Below are 18,163 nucleotides of genomic sequence, written 5' to 3'. Positions count from 1 at the left end.
TTGGTACTTGGCACAGCAGGTAAAGATGATGAGGTTACAGGCATGTCATTGAAATGTGCCAAGCATTGGAAGGTCAATGGCACTGGAACAGTGACTTCAGCTAAGTACAAATGAATCTACCTCTGAATTAAAGCAATGGTGTACCCAAGGCAATCCATTTCCCACTGTACATCAAGAAAAGGAATCTTACCATCCTAAACAGGAGCAGTGTCTCAGGAAGCGCTGACTTTAATGTTTCATTTGAACCAACAAGAGCTGAGTATAAGTCACTTTCCTAGTGCCTGGCACTAGCAGAGTAATAGTGCTTTTATTTTGACTAAGCCCATTACACAAAGGGCTCACCAGTCTGAGACAACTGTGCTACAGCAGTGAAAAGCACATTTTGCTAAAGGAACTGCAATAGGAAAGCAGAAAATGCTTTGTACTTCAATATTCCAAGTGTCACTTGAGAAAGGGGATAAAAAACTCCCACAATTAAAAAAATCCATAAACTTGCCTCCAGGAGATTTATAGCCTGTCCCATGAAGTGAATAGTCAAATTTGTCATGACTGATCGTGGTAGAAAAGATGTAGGAGAAAAGACCACTGATGCTTCCATATTTGCACCTGCACCAGCTGCAACAGAAAATAGATGTCTGTTAGCTGTTCTCATATGTTTTGCAAAATTCATAATTTTTTGGAAACTGTTACTCCACTCAATAAGAAGATGGTGAATGAAACATTGTCAACAGGTGAAAATATTTAACTTTTTAATACAGCAAAGGCATTACTGTAAGTAACTTCCAGTTACTGGAATTCCATATTTACTGGATATTACTGGGTATTATCTCACTAACATCAAAAGGAAAGTATTTATAATGCATAAGATACATAAATGCACTGGAGGAAATGGACAGAAAATCAAAATGTAACTCTGAAAAACAACATCTAGCATTTTCACTGAAAACAAATGAACAGATAGTAAAACAGAAAGGAACTAGTTTGACTCTTTTCTTATACCAAGGACAGCACAAGGATGAGGTGAAGAAAAAACATCCCCATCCCCCGTGGCTGCAAAGGAATTTAACTAAGGAAGGAATTAAAAGTTGATGTTCACAAAAGTAATCTTAAGTGTTCATTGGTTCGTGGTCTCCTCTCTCACAAGAGGCAAAGGTGTATGGTATCTGGTTTGCTGGAAATACATTTCATATGCTCCAGTTAAGGTCAGAGCAGAATCAAGCTTACATTTGCATATTTGGATAATATTAAATTATAAAAATCAAAGTTCTCTGGAATAATATGTAAAGGGTCAGAAAAGCCACGTGGGATGTTAATAATCCCTATGCTACAAAGTATTAAGTTCTAAAACTGCACATACCTGAGTGAAACGTGACATCAGAGTATGAGGAGTATTTCCACATCTCCCAGTCAAAATCTTTGCTAAGGATTTCATCAGGAATAGAATCTCGAAGGTGCTCCTTCAATGGGTCATCTGTCTCCAGGAGCTGAGTGAGATGACTCCAAACAAAGGAGCCCACTAAAATTCAACAAAGAAAAGCATGTGGAAATCAGAGAAAAATCACAGGAGTCTTAAAAACAGATACAGCAATTTTTTAAATATACCTCCATTAATTCTATTTTTTATATACCACCATTAATTCACCATTCCCCTAACCACAACAGAATCCATTCATTCTCAGCATGATTAGAATCAGTCTGATGCACCTACTGCAACAGCACCTTAAATAAAAAAATGCACATACAATTAAACAATTTTGATTAAGAATTAGTATTTCTGCATGACACTGTGGAGTCCCAGCTTGGCCATGTATGTGATGTGTGATGGGGGGCAAATATTTCCCAAATGTTCTGGAGTGTAGTTCCTAAATAGAGGCTTTTTTGCCTCCTGAAGATAAAAGATATTAGGCTCCAGTGCTAGTTCAATGCACAGACACTGAATACTGATGTAACTGCATTTTTCACAACACAACTTCTTTTCAAATTTCATTTTCTGATTGTGGAACTAAAAGCTAACATGTGCCCCATGCCTTCAAAAGCGCTCGTTATTCAAAAGTTTATTATATAAATTATTTAGCTGTTACATCAACAAATGACAAAGAAAATAAATTAAGAATATTCATGAGTACTGCATTAAATTGTTTATTACACACAACATTTTGGATGGACTTGTAGAGCTCCTTCATAAATCAGACAAATTAAATTTTCTACATGGAGTCCCCAGGAGGAGTCACTGAGGGCACACCTTGACAGGATTTTGGAGGTGGATACAATTTCTCTCCATCTGAACTCTGAACAGAGGGGAATGAGTGCCCTCCAAACCACAAGCCACATCAGCAGGTGAACACAATGCTGAGCCTGAACTCACAATCACTGCAGGAGACACTGGTCCGGACACAACATCCTGGGAAACGGATCCCAGCTCCAAGGCAGAGCTGGCCAGGATCCAGACACAGTGCCGACAGAGCCTGCTTTCATCTGCCTGCAAACAATCTTACAGAGACCCTTCTCATGTTTGCTTCTTCTTGACAGATGGAAATGCAAGGGATTAGTCTAGAGGTACCCTTCACTGAATGTGGTGAAACCATTGTAGAAAATCGTAACATTTTTTTCTGCCACTTGATTCTTTCTCAACTTAACAAAATACAATTTGCAGTCATGAATTTGTATTTCTAATGCACTGAGCATCTATGCATCCTTCTCAGGAGCCTTCAGTGAATGAAATGTTGCCAGTAGAAGGAACTAATTCTATGAAAAGTCAGTCCTTACTATTGCTAAACTAACAGTATCACAATTTGAATCTAAAATGTTACAATCATACAAACAATTATTTAGAAACAATCTACAAAGCACTGAGATTAAATAAAAATTGACATAGATTGGTACCATTACACCTGCAAAGTAAATGTCACATTGAAGGATCAATTAGCAACGTGTAAGACTTCAAGGCTTGGCTGACCTTGGCTGGATGTTTCTTTCAGCAAAGTCTTTTGTACTTGTTTAAATAACTCTTCATGTGGACATTTCATTGCTATATAATAAGCAGCAATTCTTATTTCTACATCTTCGCTGGTTGCTTGATACAGCTGAACTAATATAGCATTCTAAGAGAAAAGCACAAAAAGATAAGGACAATTATGATTCCCTCCCCTGGAACACCTTTTCCCACTGAAACCCACTTTCAGGTCTTGGTGGGTTTTTTGTTCTCAAAGAGCTATTGCTACGTTTATACCTTAAATAGCCTTATACCCAACAAAGCCACTTCATGTAACATGAAGTACATGAAGTACATGCATACAAATGTATGTACATATTGTCTATACTACCCTATAGTCCACAAATTTCCTGAACAAATTGTCATTATGACCTTGAATCCTGCACAGACAAATCTATACAGGACTCTGCAACACAGAGCGTTCCCTGCCAGCACAACTGTTAAGGACGGTTTTATCCCACCACATGGGAGATGTGTCTGTTGTACCTCTCACATGCTGCAGCCAATACACAGACAACAATGGCTATGGCATTGTTCACAGGCTATTAAGATCATTACTTTTGGTCTCAATCAAAGAGCAGGCCAGCAACAAATTCATTCTGTTCAATATTTCCCCAGTAGCAACCAAGACAATTCTTGGTAGTTCACAAAAAAAAGCTAAGAAACCAGTGACTGATACTACTAACATTTTTATTAGCATTTAACAGCCCCAGTCCACTCAGTTCATTTGCCAGACAATGATGGGGTACGCAACAACATACAGACTTGATACTTAGAAATGTCTAATGAGCAACACCAAGCTTCATAACTGCAGAACAAGTGAATCACACCAATCCAAGCTGAAATTAAATTTTAAAAAGCCATAGAAAGGTGTTTCTCCAAGTGCAAGTCCATGTGGAGCTTGTTGTTCATCTGCTGGAGCAGGACAGCCCATTTTGCCCAGGCCAGCACTCCTGGCTTTGCCATTCTTCTAAGTAGCAAGGTATTAAAGATGAACAAGTCTTGAACTTTCTTTCATTAAACCACTTAACAAAACGTTCTAACTGTGGCAGTGTATTGCAAATCACAACAAGCTTCTCACATTAATACTTTATGTTTCAGAGATTAAAACAGTGAAACAGACTATGGGCAAAATCAAATCCTATGGGTTCTCAGCCATAATCCTTGCAGACAGAAGGCACCCAACTGCAGTGCCTAATTAAGAAGTCCCAAACACTGGATATCTTACCTCAACTGTAGCAAACTTCATTATAGGTTTGTTCATCTGGGTGGTTCTACCCTCTCCTACAACAGCAGAGGGGCTCTGCTGGAACATGTCTACACTTATTCCTTATCCATTTGTGTGCTCTGTAACTATTCCAACAAGTCCCAAACGTGTGGCAGTAAATCACTCACCCTGAGGGAGCAGGGAATGCGCCGGAAGGCCTGCACAGCGGCGAGGCGGATTTCCATGGGATGGCTCCTGAGGGCAGCGCACGAGCTCAGAGCGGGAGCCAGCGCAGCCGCTGCCAGCCCCGCGTTCCCGATGGCTTTCAGCACCAGCTGCAGCTGGAAATGCAGAGCAAGGTAGGACAGCAAGCTCTCCAAATGCTGGCAGCTGTACATTGAATTTCATGGCACTAGCATTTTCTGTGCAAAAATCTGTTTAAAATGATTACTGGTGATTTGGGGAGTTTACTGCAAGCCCTATTGTACCACCAATATCCTGGCTTTACAGGAAGGACAAGACAAATATGCACCATGTGGCACTTGTAAGTAGAACCTGCCTTAGACCTGGGGGAATACAAAAATATTTTTTAAAAGACTATATTGCAACAGGAAACCAAAAGTCACAAATTTTATGTACTGGAAAGGTTTTTCAAGTACTTTGATATTTTGTCCCTTTTGATCACAGATATTTTGGCATTTTAGTGATTCAACATAGATTTCTGGACACAACAGCTAAATTAAAATTTGTCAACAGATAGGTGTTCTTCATATTGCTCAATGGTAAGAAGTTTGCTTCATCAGGAAAGCCAAGGCTTTTCTTTATTTCCACACACAAGAATACCCATACTGATAGGTTCTACTTGTCAGATTACAAAATTTTATCAGCTCATTCTAGCAAGAAATATTCATTTACTAAGCTTGTATTCATGGCTGTCTGGAAATCCAATGAATGCCATTTTCATCAAACAAGTTCTAGATTGTCAAGGGAACAGAAAAGTTAAGCCCTATATCATGTGCCTCTGTACAACCAATACCTTGCTGAGATGTTCTGGATTTTGCACGGTGCAGTTTCCTCCCAAAAATTTCCCAAGAGTCCTCATCACACTCTGCACAGCAGGTACAACACCACAGGAGCCGTGAGCTGAACAAAACCTATGTACAAGAGCAGTTACTCCCAAGAAGCAGCTCTGGCCTGCTCTAGGTGACTTCAGCAAAGGCTGTAAACAACCATAAAAAGAATGAGATGTTTCAGAAAAGTAATGAGAATTGTGACATACCACAGATTATAAATGTATCAAAATATTTACAAACTCAAATTCAGCCTCAACAAAATTACCTGGACAGGTTTTGTATAAATCTATGAAAAAGACTGTTACTGTAAAACACAAAACTTTGAGCCACCTAGATTAATTACAAATTAAAAAAGAAAGAACAGCATCCACTCACAGCAAGAGATTCAATCATGCCCGAAGTGGGATTAGGAATGAATGCAAATGACCAGAAGAAATGTTCTACTTTGTCTTCCTCAACTTCTCCAGAAGCTATGAGGTCTTTCATTAGGACAACACATGCCTCTGTGGCACAAGATGGGAGAGCATCTATTAATGGTTGCCTGTAACACAAGAAAAAAATACAAAAAAAACCCTAAAATGACCAAAATACTTAAGAATCACATAACAAGTACATTGAGACTGGGCTTCTTTCAAAGTACATAAATGTCCAGTGGCTTAGCAAATTCTAGATTCCACAGAAATCAATATTACCTTCTGGTATAGTGGCCTTACAAAAATATGTTTCAGACAGGATGTGATGGAAGTGCATTGGTGTTTCAATAGTACCTAAGCAGATTTTCAAGAAAATATTCAGTTGTTTTCTCTGAGAATTAAGCCACATCTTATCCTAGGTTTGATTTCTAAAGACTGAGGTACCTTAAAGCACTGACTATTTATTAAGGTGGTTTTTACCTTTCATTTCACCTGTAACCTGAGTAACAAATTAAAACATTAAAACTGAATTGACCAGCTTTTACTTCCTGAGCTTTTTCAGACCTTATCTAAGGGGAAAGCTTACACCAGCATGACAGACAATACATATTTCAGGTCTTAAGAGTAAATATTCTGTAATGCAAATATTCTGTACCTGCCTTTTATACTGATGCAAGGACACTTTTGCATTAACTAGAAAGCAGTTAAACTAGATAGGGTAAAAGCATCCGAGTGGGATCTGCATGGGATTTTCTTTCACTCCTAAATTTAATGACCATGTCCTGAGTAAAATGATTCTTTTTAAAGGTAATATAAAAGAGGCAGAGTAGTTTAATTGCTATCTAATACTGAAGAATATTAGCTTGACTATTTATCAAAGGATGAGAATAAATCTAACCCAAAATAAAATTTGCCCATTGTTCATCAAGTAAAGATATTGTTGTAAACACAAACCTTGGCATTAGATTAATTTCAAACAGGCTCATAACATTTTATACTGAAACCAAGTGAAAGAATTGTTTCATTATTTTCAGTTTTATGAAGGGAGAAAAATGTACTGATTTTAATAATACTGAATTCGTATTCCTGATAATCTCAAACCATTGGATCAGAACTATTCCTGACTGCAGAGGAGTAGGGTCTTGATCTTCAAAGCCACAGTTCTACAACTGACATAAAACTTCCTGAGATTGAGCTGCTACTGAAAGATGCAGCTCCACCACATCCATACTTCCAGCCTAACATCTGTCTCCTCTGCCCCAAGACTACTAAGGCCATTGAAGGTACAGATCCAGGTAAGCTTTTTCATAACAAATGGCTACATAAGCTTAAAAGCAGCAGAACTGATTTCCATCCAAGCCATGAGTCAGATTTCCCATTCACATTGCTTCAGAAACAGGAAATCTGGCTGTGGGAATAGGTAAGTCTATTTTGTACACAGCATTCAATCAGTGAGAAGAAACTCTCATCCCATTGCAGAAAAAAGATCTGCAATACAAATTATTCCTTTAAAATGCTCCAAATTTAAATCCAACACTTGGCACAGATTGAAAACATTTAAATATTTGCAAAATATTTTTTCCTGCATATTTTTGAATGCAATTGCTAAAGAAGACTTACCAATTGTCTCTGCACTTGAATGATGATCTTTGCCATAGTGCCCTTAAGGCCTCAAGGGAAAGGTGTCGAAGCTCAAACACGAGAGTCATGAAAAGGTCTGCAGTCTGTAAGTGCACAACCACAAGTGTAATATTCCTGCTGTGCAGAAACCAGCTTCAGAGAACAGAGCACAAGAGGTTATGCTGGCATTGCCACTGATTTACAATGTAACCCGAGACTGAACTCCCTTTCTGCCCTGTGTCCTTACATTCCTTCCTCATTTGCTTTTCTCTCCAGACTGCAAACGTATATGGAGAAGGGCTTTTGCCTTGGGTGTCAGTCAGTCCCTAAGACAACAGTTCTCAGTGACCACCACACATACCACTGGCATACAAATGAATAATAAACCAAAAGGCAACAGGGTGGTTACAATCCAGAAGAGAAAGCCAATTTTCTCTGAGTTTGTATGGCAAGATCCTGATTTATGACCAGAACTGCTGACAGCTTTGACACAAATGAAAAAATTGTCAAGCTAACTGTATATGAATCTTAGGTTTATGTGAAAGATCATTTAACAGAGATTTGGGCAACACTTAGAAGTTTCACTTAAGAACCCTTGGGCTGTGAGAAATTATTCCATCTTACTGGGGAAAAGCCCAGGCAGAACTGCCCTTACCTCTGCAGGCAGCACAGGACTAGCTGGAAACAGAGGCAGAAGAGCTGTTCTCTCTCACTGAGAGGAATTGCTACATCATACAGCAGCTATTTTACCTGGCATTTTCAATGCTAAATAGCATGTGGATGTATTCCTCTGAGACCTGATCCAAAGTTCAAGAAAGAAGATAGGTCTCATTGCTTGAAAAATTAGCAGAATGTTCAATACAAGATCCTGTATGTTCAAGTTAACCAAACTTTATAATGTGGAAGCTTTAAACACGATCCATGTCAGCTTCACTTCAATGCTTTATTCACCTCAGATGTGAAAGGCTTAGACATAGGACTAAATTTATGGTTCCAAAGAAAACATTTTTCTTTACATAAAAATTATACAAACAAAGTCTAATTTCACTAAGTCACATTTCCAAAGGTTTGGGGACAGACCTACTTTGACTTTCTGACCTTCCTTCCAGGAGCCACTCCCAAAAACAATGAAAACATGGAATAACCCAGTGCCAGCATTCAATTTTAATTTAAGACTGCCAAGCCCTTTTCAGTAACAAGAAGCTGTCTTTCAGTAAGAAGCCTGAGTAACTTCTTACTATTTTGTTTGAGGGAGCAATTTGTCAGATCCAATATAGCTATAGTTTATGTTTTTATTCTTTTGGGATTTATATTATTCTTAGAAATAATATATAATTTAATCAAATTAAAACCTGTTCTTGTATGTGAAGCCCCACCTATGTATTAATTCTGTTAACATTTATAATTCCATACGTAGAATTGAGATAGATCCACATGCATTCCATTCCATTCCATTCCATTCCATTCCATTCCCTCATTACCACTGAGATCTATTTTAAAAAGAGATTCCAAGCCTGGACACTATGGAGCTAGTGAATAATAATAATAATTTTTTAAAAGCGTTTCTAAAGCCTGGGCCCTATGTGCATTTCTCCACAGGCAAATCGACTGGGGGGCAGGGGATCCTCACAGATCTCATCACAAGCAGCTGTGTGTGCAGCTGCTGCCCAGGTGTCCCATCAGCTGGAGCTGCAGCACAGGTTAAGATAAAACTGCCAGACTGATTTACTTTCAGGTGATACAATTTTAGACTGTAAACTGACTTCATTCTGCTTCACACCTGCTGACTAGACAAGCTCTCCTCTAATAACTCCACGCAAATTTTGCAGACAAGCAGCTATTTTTACTCTCTAATAATAAATCTTTAGAATGAACTGTCTGACCAGGTGGGCTGTTGTCATTTTTTAAGGTTGGTTGCACTGAAATTGAGCTGTCATTGTAAATTCCTCCCTTTGTGGTATCATAATAACAAACCACATTCAAATCTCACTCCCATTCCCACCTCTGATAGAAACACAAGAAAGCCTGGCTTTTATTCTACATAGTAGCTAGATTATCCTTCTACCTGCAGACCTGTCATATTTTAAAATTTTAAATTATTTAAAATTATTTAAATTTAAATTATTTATTTTAAAACAATAAACTAGGTAAAAGAAAGCAATTAGAATGCCCTACAGGGAAAAAAACCTAAAAACCAAAACCAAACAAAAATGAAAGATCATGCCCTGAGAACAAACTTTTTTGGGTCAGACTGGGGTCCAGGAGCAAGGCAAAGCAAATCTGACTACTCTTGCATACACAGCCACATTGACCAGAGCTACTGCCCAAGCACCAAATCCCAGCCAGTCACTGGGAATGCAGCCCCAGCAGAAGTGGTGTGACAGGCTTCTCTCCAGCCTCTCTCAAGAGAGGGTCCCTTCTCCCCCTCCCTTTTTCCATTCTTTGTCAGCAGGCAGCTTGTTCACTTAATGGTCCATTAGCTAATCTACATCCACATTGAAATTCAATCTTGTCTCATAATAGCATTAAAAAATTAAACAACAACTTCGCTTCCTTGGAACTGACACCATCTCCACCTCCATTTTCTCATCCCTTCACTGTTTTCCCCAGAGTTGGAGATTTTCCCTTCCATTTATTCTTGGTTTTGTGTCCTGAAAGAAATGCATAATCTTACTTCATTCAGAGCCAAACAATAAAGGGACAAACAAGCTCTACATGCATAACAGTGAAGCTGTCTCCCAAGCAACACTGTGGGCATTCCCATAACTTCTTTCTTGGCCCAAAGGACATTTCATTGGTTGAAATGAGGGATGATAAAGATTCTCTTTGAAATGTCTGGTCACACAGAAAGAACACCCTGAAACAGTGAAAATGGTTGACAACCAATCAAACCCTGTGCTGGGACAGGCACATGATGAATAATTCACTTCTCTTTTAGGCAGTGGCACAGACAGCAGCCACTTGTGCTAATCTTAGTGACTGAAAAAAAACCCCAAAATTTCCCACACATGAAGCCAGTCAGCCTTTCTGGAGGCAGAAGTGACATCCCATTGTTACTGGGAAAAATCATCTCCCATTCTTTCAAAGACATTGAATTAGGAGTGTTCCACAGAAGGTAGGATTTACAGTTTCTCAGGTCTCCTGGAGTAATTTCTTTCTTCAATATTTTCCAGGCAGTATATGACCCTCTAGTCTGTGCCTAAATGCCATTTCATACTGCTGTACAGTGACAATCCCATGGAATTAAGCATCGTCCCTCCCCAAGAGGAAGGTCTGCTCTTATTCTGTATTAGCACCAACCATTATTGTATGGCTCTCTTAGCCCTCCACAGCCCCAGTCTCCACAGCATGCAGCTAAAAGAGATGGCAGACCTGCTTATAACTCAGAGAAAAAAGCTTATCCCTAATATTGCAACATCCAGAAAGGCCACCTGCTGCTTTCTGCTCAGCCCCATGTCCAGGCTTTAGCCAGGCTGTGATACCAGGTCAGCTATGATCACCATTTAACAGGTTGGGAGTAAGGTCTGGGGCTGGAATTTATCACAGCTGATTGCAGGTGATGGCTTCAGCAGCTGTGACTTATCCTGCTCCACCCTGTGCCTTGCCCTGAAGTCTCACACACAAAACATGAACACCTACCTGTGCTCATGAATCACAGGGGACACTAAGAGAAGGATGAACACACCCAGGACATCACTGCAGAGCTGCAATCCAGCACTGCACTTGTCTCCAGCCCTCATAAAGCCTCTCCTCCATCCCTCAGTATCTGTGTCCAGCCCAGGGGAGTGACAGGAAGAGCTTCTGTTCTTTGACATGGGACTTAATCTAAACAAGGAAGGTGAGTGCCTTCCATGCTGGGTATGAAGCCTTCTGTTAACGTCACTTGGACCTATGTGCATTCACAGGGGAGATCTCAGCCTCTCTGCACAGGAAATAACCTTGCTCCAAAGTAAAACAATCTGACCAGAACCTCAGGGACAGGGAATATATCAGCAATGAAATGACTAAACTCATCAGTGGCAAATTCATGGAGGCACCAATGCCCTGTTTAGTGCCTTTCCTATTAGACCATACTTGTTTTCTAATAATATCCAAACCAAAAATTACTTAAAGAGTGTTCTCTTCTGTTTTCACATTTACATTTTTTTCCCTTATTTTTCTCTGTAGGAGCTTTACTACTAACAAGAACCACTCTATTTGAAGGATATGAAGTATGAAATGTCCTCTGTTTGCCCTCAGCTGATCTCAGGTGAACAGTGATTAAGCACCATCATCTGTTGATCCTTCTGTATTGTACACAACAGGTGTTCTTTATAACCTAACAGGTGTTCTTGAAAACCTCTGAATTTCAGAGACAGGGATCTTAATTTCAAACACAGAGACAATTATTGACTGATTCAGCTGCTGCCAGTATCAATATCTAGAATGATTGTCATCATAAAAAAATATTTAAGCCACTGCCTGTTCCACATGACCAGAAGATTCCACCCTTTCTTAGCAGCATTCACCAATGAAAATGGTTCAGGGGGCAGAGATTCCCTCTGGACCCAAGCAGCAGCCCCAGAAAACACCATGGTTGTCAGAGCTCCTCAGAAGCACAAGGAACCTGCCAGCCAAGACCAAGAGGCAAGGGCTTCATGTGCCAACTGTTTTGAGGGCATGAGGCAATATAAGGATGGCAGAACTCCAATAAACATGGAGACAACAGCACTGCCAGGGGTAGTATTACACACCAAAGCTGTGAAAGACATCAAGTATCAAAACTGCCAGTGACAACCCAAACCAGATACTTTATATGCTTTTGTTTTTTCACGGCAAAACAAAAATTTGGGACATTTTCTTTCAGATTAATTTACAATACAGTTCAAAATTATTTTTGCCTAATATTCAGGGGGCTACAGTATGTTTTAACTCCTCGGTGTGATTTACTGCTTATATAAGAAAATGACATTTCAAAGCATTTTCTCTTTTCTAATTCCACATTTAAAAATGTCCAAAACAATGGAAGGCTTCAGTATTTCCAAATTGCTGCTCTCCAGGTCACCTCTTATCTGTGCAGGAGAATTCTCAGCCCACAAAGAGCCTCCCAAGGAAGCAGAGGCTGTACAGCTTACCTCATAACTTGCACTGTGTGCTAAGCAAAGCTTCCACACCAGTTCAGTCACTTCTGCTCCAGTGACCTCCCTCTTAGTTACCTCCCTTTCATAGAGAATGTCAGTCACATACAGATCCTCAGAGCCCCCTGGAATAAGGAACATAAAGGAAAAATCACATCTCTGGTGATTGCTGGCCATTTGCTATCATTAACCCCATATACAAGGGGAAACCTCCTTTCTGAGCCTTTATTTCTCCCTGTATGAATATTACCAGGAGTGCAGTCAGCTTGAATTTAAGAACACAACAAAGACAAGTGTAACCCAAAGAAAGAGTGAGAGAAACAAGACAAAGATACACATGGAAAAAAGCCCTATTTTTCACCCATCCATCTCTTATTATGGCCCTGCTACTTTACATTTGTCATCTTTTCCAACGTCATCAAATCACTAGTCCCACACTTCAACCACCCAAAAGGTGAACAGGAGCTCTAGGTGCAAAGAAAAAGAAATGGCTTGGCTCTGAACCTCTTCCTGAGGAAAAATTCTATCATCTTATATTTGTATAATTACAAACAAAGTGTTCTGGAAATTTGGGGGTTCCTTTAAAAAAAGAACCAAACGATTATTTAGAAACAGACAAAAAATATGTTCCTCAGCATTTAGAGTTCAACTTGGAAATCATTTCTTAGGCAAGCCCCTTGTTGACTTCAGTAAAATAATTTTCCTAAGGAGAAACATATACGGCAAAGAAGGAGCAAAAATTAAAACAGTTCTCAGACATGGCATGTCCCTAGTTCCATTAGGACTTAAATTTATTTAGGCTCCATTTATATAAAAACTAGGAATTGTCCACAGACCTGGGAAGGCTGATGCTCTGCATACAAGGGGACTAGGTATGTAAAGTAGATAAAGGGGAGCTAGCCATTACAGACCATCACTGTTGGAAACCTACCCAGTTTTGGAGATCCACACAGTTTTGTTATGGTAGGCCCAAGCCCCAAAGAAGGGACAGCTTAGGCAGCCTGTAAAAACATCCACATTAAAGCAGTTTATTCCATTAAAGGTGAAAATCATGGGTGCAAAGAGTTCTCACAGGCAAGACAAAGTCACAATATTTTTCTAGGAAATGAATTTACTTTACTTTAGCAGAAGCACAGTTACCTTTACTGTAGAGTGTCTCTGTTTCCACGTGCATGAGTGTGAGCACAGACCGTGTCAGTGTCTCTGCCCCGCTGCCCTGCTGAGGGAACAGCCTCACGCGCTCGGACTCGCTGCATTTGGCCTCCTCCAGGACCCCATCCCTGATGCTCTGGACACATTCCAGCTGGGAGGACACAATCTGCTGTTCAGACTGAGAAAAACAGATACTTCAGGAAGATTCTTGATGACCTGTGTCAGTCTACCCAATCCTTCCTCTCCCAACTTCACAGAGGATTCCAGTTCTGATATAGTGAGAAGTCTCTTGTCCACATCTCTAACAGTGCCCAGCCTGTGGAGGTTAATGCACTCCTAATTTTAGCCTAGTTTTTCAACACTGAAAAAAACTGCTATTAACTGCCAGGATCAAATGGTGTCAATTCATTTCAATTCACAAAGCCTCAAAGTTCATCAGATATTTTTGGTCAGCAAAGTAGAAAAAAGCAAAAGTCTGGTAAATTATGAATAGCTACTACAATCCAAGAAACAGGTGATATTCACCTAATAAAAACAGCACAAGATACAAACATTGGTTGTATTTTCTGTCAACAGTGGAAAGTTGCAAGTCTGGCATTTAGAAAATCTATCTTTCCAAAGTTTTCTACAAATAGTAACTTTCTTTTTCTAATTTATTTTTTCTTACATCTCTCGATTCCCCCCTTCCACAGACTATTTTCATTTTACCTCTGTAAAGTATTTTAATGAGAGTTTAATCCAGGTGCCTAACAGCCTCTTGCATTTATACTGTAACATCCATCAACTACAATGCAAATTTTCATTGAAACAAATTCTGTGAATAACAGACATTACAGGGAAAATAATATTCACCATTTCTTTGCTAAGAACCCAAGTTTGGGCAGACACTCTCTTCAAATGAGTCAAAAGCAAGAGTCAGTGTCATTCTCCAAAACTTACTGACACATGAGGAAGAACAACAGACTGCACAGAAGTCAAACCAGAAGAGCGATGGGAGCAGAGGTTTAAGTCCCTTGTCTTTACAAGAATGAGGCCCTTTTGCTGATACCTGGTTGGGCAGATTCCCAGGACATCCACCTAGTAACAAACACACACTGTTGAGTCACACACACACACATAAAATACAAGGAGATAGTGTAGGTTATTGCAATTAGTTTTAATAGTTACCTTTTTTGTAATAAAAACAGAGATCTAAATTCTCCATTGCAGAAGACCAGTTTTGCCACAAAAGCTATGAAAAGGCAAATAATTTTAAAGACCTTGGTCAAGTTTATAGTAGCCAGGCTCTGTTGGTTTGCTTAATTTCACTGCGTTATTCTGAATCAGGTAATTGACATCAGACATATGCTTTTCCATTTAAAACGTTGTGGGCATGCAGGGAAGCATTAATTCAGAAGAGCATCACTAGGCAGAGTAACTTCAATTACATATGGGTGTGCCAAGCCCTACTGCAGAACATCTCTGTAAGCACTGACACGCAGCAGTAGCCTGAGATAATTTTAGAACATTCACAAGAAGCAATCAGATAACTGCCACTGTCTGCTGAGCCAAGTGACAAAACCCTTTATTTATTTACAAGTGGAGTAGACTTAACATGTACAAGAGCTAGGAGTCACCTCAGAGCAGGACAGACAGACTCACCTCCTCAACAACAGCACCAGCAGAGAATTCTGGCTCTGTCTGCAGCACACTGAGCATGCCTCGCTTGATGTTCAGTGCCCAGGTCTCTTCACCCCTCACAGGACAGAGCTTCAGAACTTTCCCATCACGGAAAGAAAAATGAAGAGGATGCTGTTCTAGTATTTCCCTGTGATAAAAAAGTTTATCATTTCTTGCTTCAAAGAGTGCAAGTCAATTTATGACATTAGACTCAGATTTTCCTCAACAGAGCTGTTCCTCTACAATGCATCTGTCTCACTCTGTATCTCTATTCTTTACAGCAAGCTTCTATTCTTCATAAACTCAGCCTAACCCAAGGAGTCCTTAAAAAAACCCTGTGGAACCCAAAAACCAAATCTGCTCAAAATAATTACAGTATCCTCAACATAACTGCAACACTTAATAAAAACAGTCCTGGCAAATTATTTACAAGTAAATGTACTTAATGGCAATGATTTTTGTTTAATTAAGAGAGAAATTCCATTTTATTATTCAGGGTGCCTTTGGTAGGCATGTCTGAATTGCAAAGTAACTGCACCACACCTCTTCAGCTGTGATGCACACAAGAACAATTGCTTCCCAATTAACCCATATCTTCCTGCTTTGCTAGGTGTGAATACTCAGGCTCTATCCCAAACTTATTCCCCAATCTCTGCTGTTAGTACACTTCCTAATGGCTTTTACTATCCCAGATTGAGAGTACAGTGTTTTCTACCTTTCCAAGGGATCACTTTTAAACATTGATTTTCAGTCCTAATGTAACATACTTTAATCATATATTTTCCCTCTAAATGGGGAAAAACAAACCATCCAAAGGAAGAATTTTATTGTAGCCCAATGGTCAGCTCCTATACAGGGAGCTAGACAGGTCACCTGCACATTAACTGGGACACTAACTATTCATCTAGTCAATCAGTCACAAAGTAAGAGACAAAACTTTAATATACAACATCTGGATAGAGTCCTTCCAGAAGAGACTGGGCATATGAGATAAAGGTTTCTGAACTCCCAGGCAACTGAGTCTGTTTTTGCTACTATCTGTGGAAATTACATGCATGTTCAGAGGACAAGCTAGACTACTGTATATTCAAAATAGGCTGAGGCAAATGCTAATAAGGCTCACTTGTCTGAATAATTATTCTGAATAGCCAAGCTTCACTGAATGCTTTCTTTGCTACCTCTCTTTTTTGGCTTCTCTGCAAACAATACACAACTGTTCTTACTGCTATGAAAATCTTGCAAATAACTTGACAGAAGATGTGCCTGTACACTCATTTGAACTCTGGTACCAGTGCCCATAGAGAGAACACAAAGTTCTTCCTGATGAATATAAAAAGCAATGCATTTACCCCAAGCTTGCTCTTTTTGACCCTTTGAATTGAGTCAATTACCTCAGCTCTCAGTGTTGTTTAAAGGCTGAGAATCCAAGTGGCAGGACAAAGAGGAAGATTACAAGACTGAGCTTCATCAGACAACAGAACTGCTTTTTTTTTGATGAGACAAGAAGCATCAGCTCTCTGGGAAAATGCCAGACTTCCACAGTTTGAGATCTTTTTGTATAGCCATCTATACTAGAGACTATACCTTGGCAAGTCAATGAGAAACATTGACATATGTTATGAATGAGCTACTAAACCCAAAAACAGAAAAGGAAGAAAATCTCATTGGACAAATAAATGAAATATAAATACCTTGGAAGAAAAAAACACAAAGCTTTGCTTTATGAGAATCTTTTAAACCAAGAACTTCTGAAATGTACTGCAACACTCTAGAGTCTGTAGAAGTAACATCTGCAGCTCTGAGAGCTGTGATCCACACATGCTGCTAGAGGTCTGGTGATTTGTACTCAAAATAATTTGAAGTGTCCACTATCCAAAAGGTTTTACATACAAAGGGATGAAAGTTATGCTGAGGAAAAACCTGTTTGGACCAAATGTCTGTCATTCTCTCATTTTTGCTTATGGTGCTCATATCTGGATCCTCATCTAAAAAAACAACTAAGCAAAACAAAACAAAACAAAGAAAACCCCTAAAACTAAGCAGAGTACAAAGCAGAGTGAGCAGTGTCCAGTCAAGCTGCTGCTAAGCCATATAGTTTCAAAAAAACCCCAAAAACAGACCAATTAGAAGGTTTTCTACCTTAGACTCTCCATTTCCATCAGAGACTCCTCTCTGGATGCAAAACTTTTCTTAATCTGTACATCTTTCACCTAGGAGCAAAGATTAAAGGCAATATATTTCATTGTCAAGAGGAACTTGTGGATTTATCACATCATGATATCCACACCAAACATCACAGAATATGAACAAAGGTTCAGTCTTGCAACAGAACTGCATTAGCCCTATCTTCAGTAGCATATCTGAGGCAGTTTCCAGAAAGTTCTTCTGTGAAGAAGTTTCATTCACTATTAAACCCATTTTACACAGCACTATTATATCCCTTTTACCATCAAATCACTAACCAGTTAATTTTTATCCATGTACTAGGAGAGGTATAAATCTGCTCTTCTTTGTTGACCTCATGGGTGTGTATTTAGTAGACATATGTCTACTAAAGCAAAACCAGTGAATTATCCCCTCTGTTAACCTGAAGGAAAGCCCAGGCAGCTGAGGAGTTGATTATCCTTGCTGCCCCTGAAGTTCTCCACCTGGCCTGCCACAGGGCTAACCCTAGGAGAAGCTCTGCAGTTTGAAACTCCCTGCTGCTCCTGTCACTGAGACAGATCTCCTGTTGGGATGAATGGAGTGGTACAAGATTGACTTTTACACTGGGCTAGGAATGGCACCAATCCAGCACATCATACAAGTTCCCCAAGTTCTCTTTAAAATGCTTGCTATTTTAAAATTATTCCTACAGATATCAAAGTGCTTTAAAGTAAAACAAGTTCCTTTCAAGGACTGGCTTCACCTCCAGTTCTGTACTTCATAAC

General features: G+C 39.5%; 1 protein-coding gene across 1 annotated transcript in view; it reads right to left on the bottom strand.

The window, feature by feature from the left end:
- The window catches only part of LOC132081141 (uncharacterized), a 74,591-nt gene that overhangs the window by 53,184 nt on the left and 3,244 nt on the right, over positions 1 to 18,163 (bottom strand). The window contains exons 4-15 of the mRNA XM_059484673.1: positions 17,373 to 17,443; positions 15,216 to 15,381; positions 14,514 to 14,651; positions 13,563 to 13,752; positions 12,420 to 12,547; positions 7,306 to 7,409; positions 5,648 to 5,813; positions 5,236 to 5,418; positions 4,388 to 4,540; positions 2,957 to 3,101; positions 1,352 to 1,516; positions 497 to 615 (exon numbers count right to left, since the gene is read on the bottom strand). Of these exons, the coding sequence (XP_059340656.1) occupies positions 497 to 615; positions 1,352 to 1,516; positions 2,957 to 3,101; positions 4,388 to 4,540; positions 5,236 to 5,418; positions 5,648 to 5,813; positions 7,306 to 7,409; positions 12,420 to 12,547; positions 13,563 to 13,752; positions 14,514 to 14,651; positions 15,216 to 15,381; positions 17,373 to 17,443 (1,728 nt within the window). The remainder of the gene's footprint in view (positions 1 to 496; positions 616 to 1,351; positions 1,517 to 2,956; positions 3,102 to 4,387; positions 4,541 to 5,235; positions 5,419 to 5,647; positions 5,814 to 7,305; positions 7,410 to 12,419; positions 12,548 to 13,562; positions 13,753 to 14,513; positions 14,652 to 15,215; positions 15,382 to 17,372; positions 17,444 to 18,163) is intronic.

The sequence above is a fragment of the Ammospiza nelsoni genome, chromosome 17 (assembly GCF_027579445.1).
Source record: "Ammospiza nelsoni isolate bAmmNel1 chromosome 17, bAmmNel1.pri, whole genome shotgun sequence".
Lineage (NCBI taxonomy): Eukaryota > Metazoa > Chordata > Aves > Passeriformes > Passerellidae > Ammospiza > Ammospiza nelsoni.
Note: the sequence above shows the minus strand (reverse complement) of the source record. Positions and strands in the feature narration are given on the sequence as shown.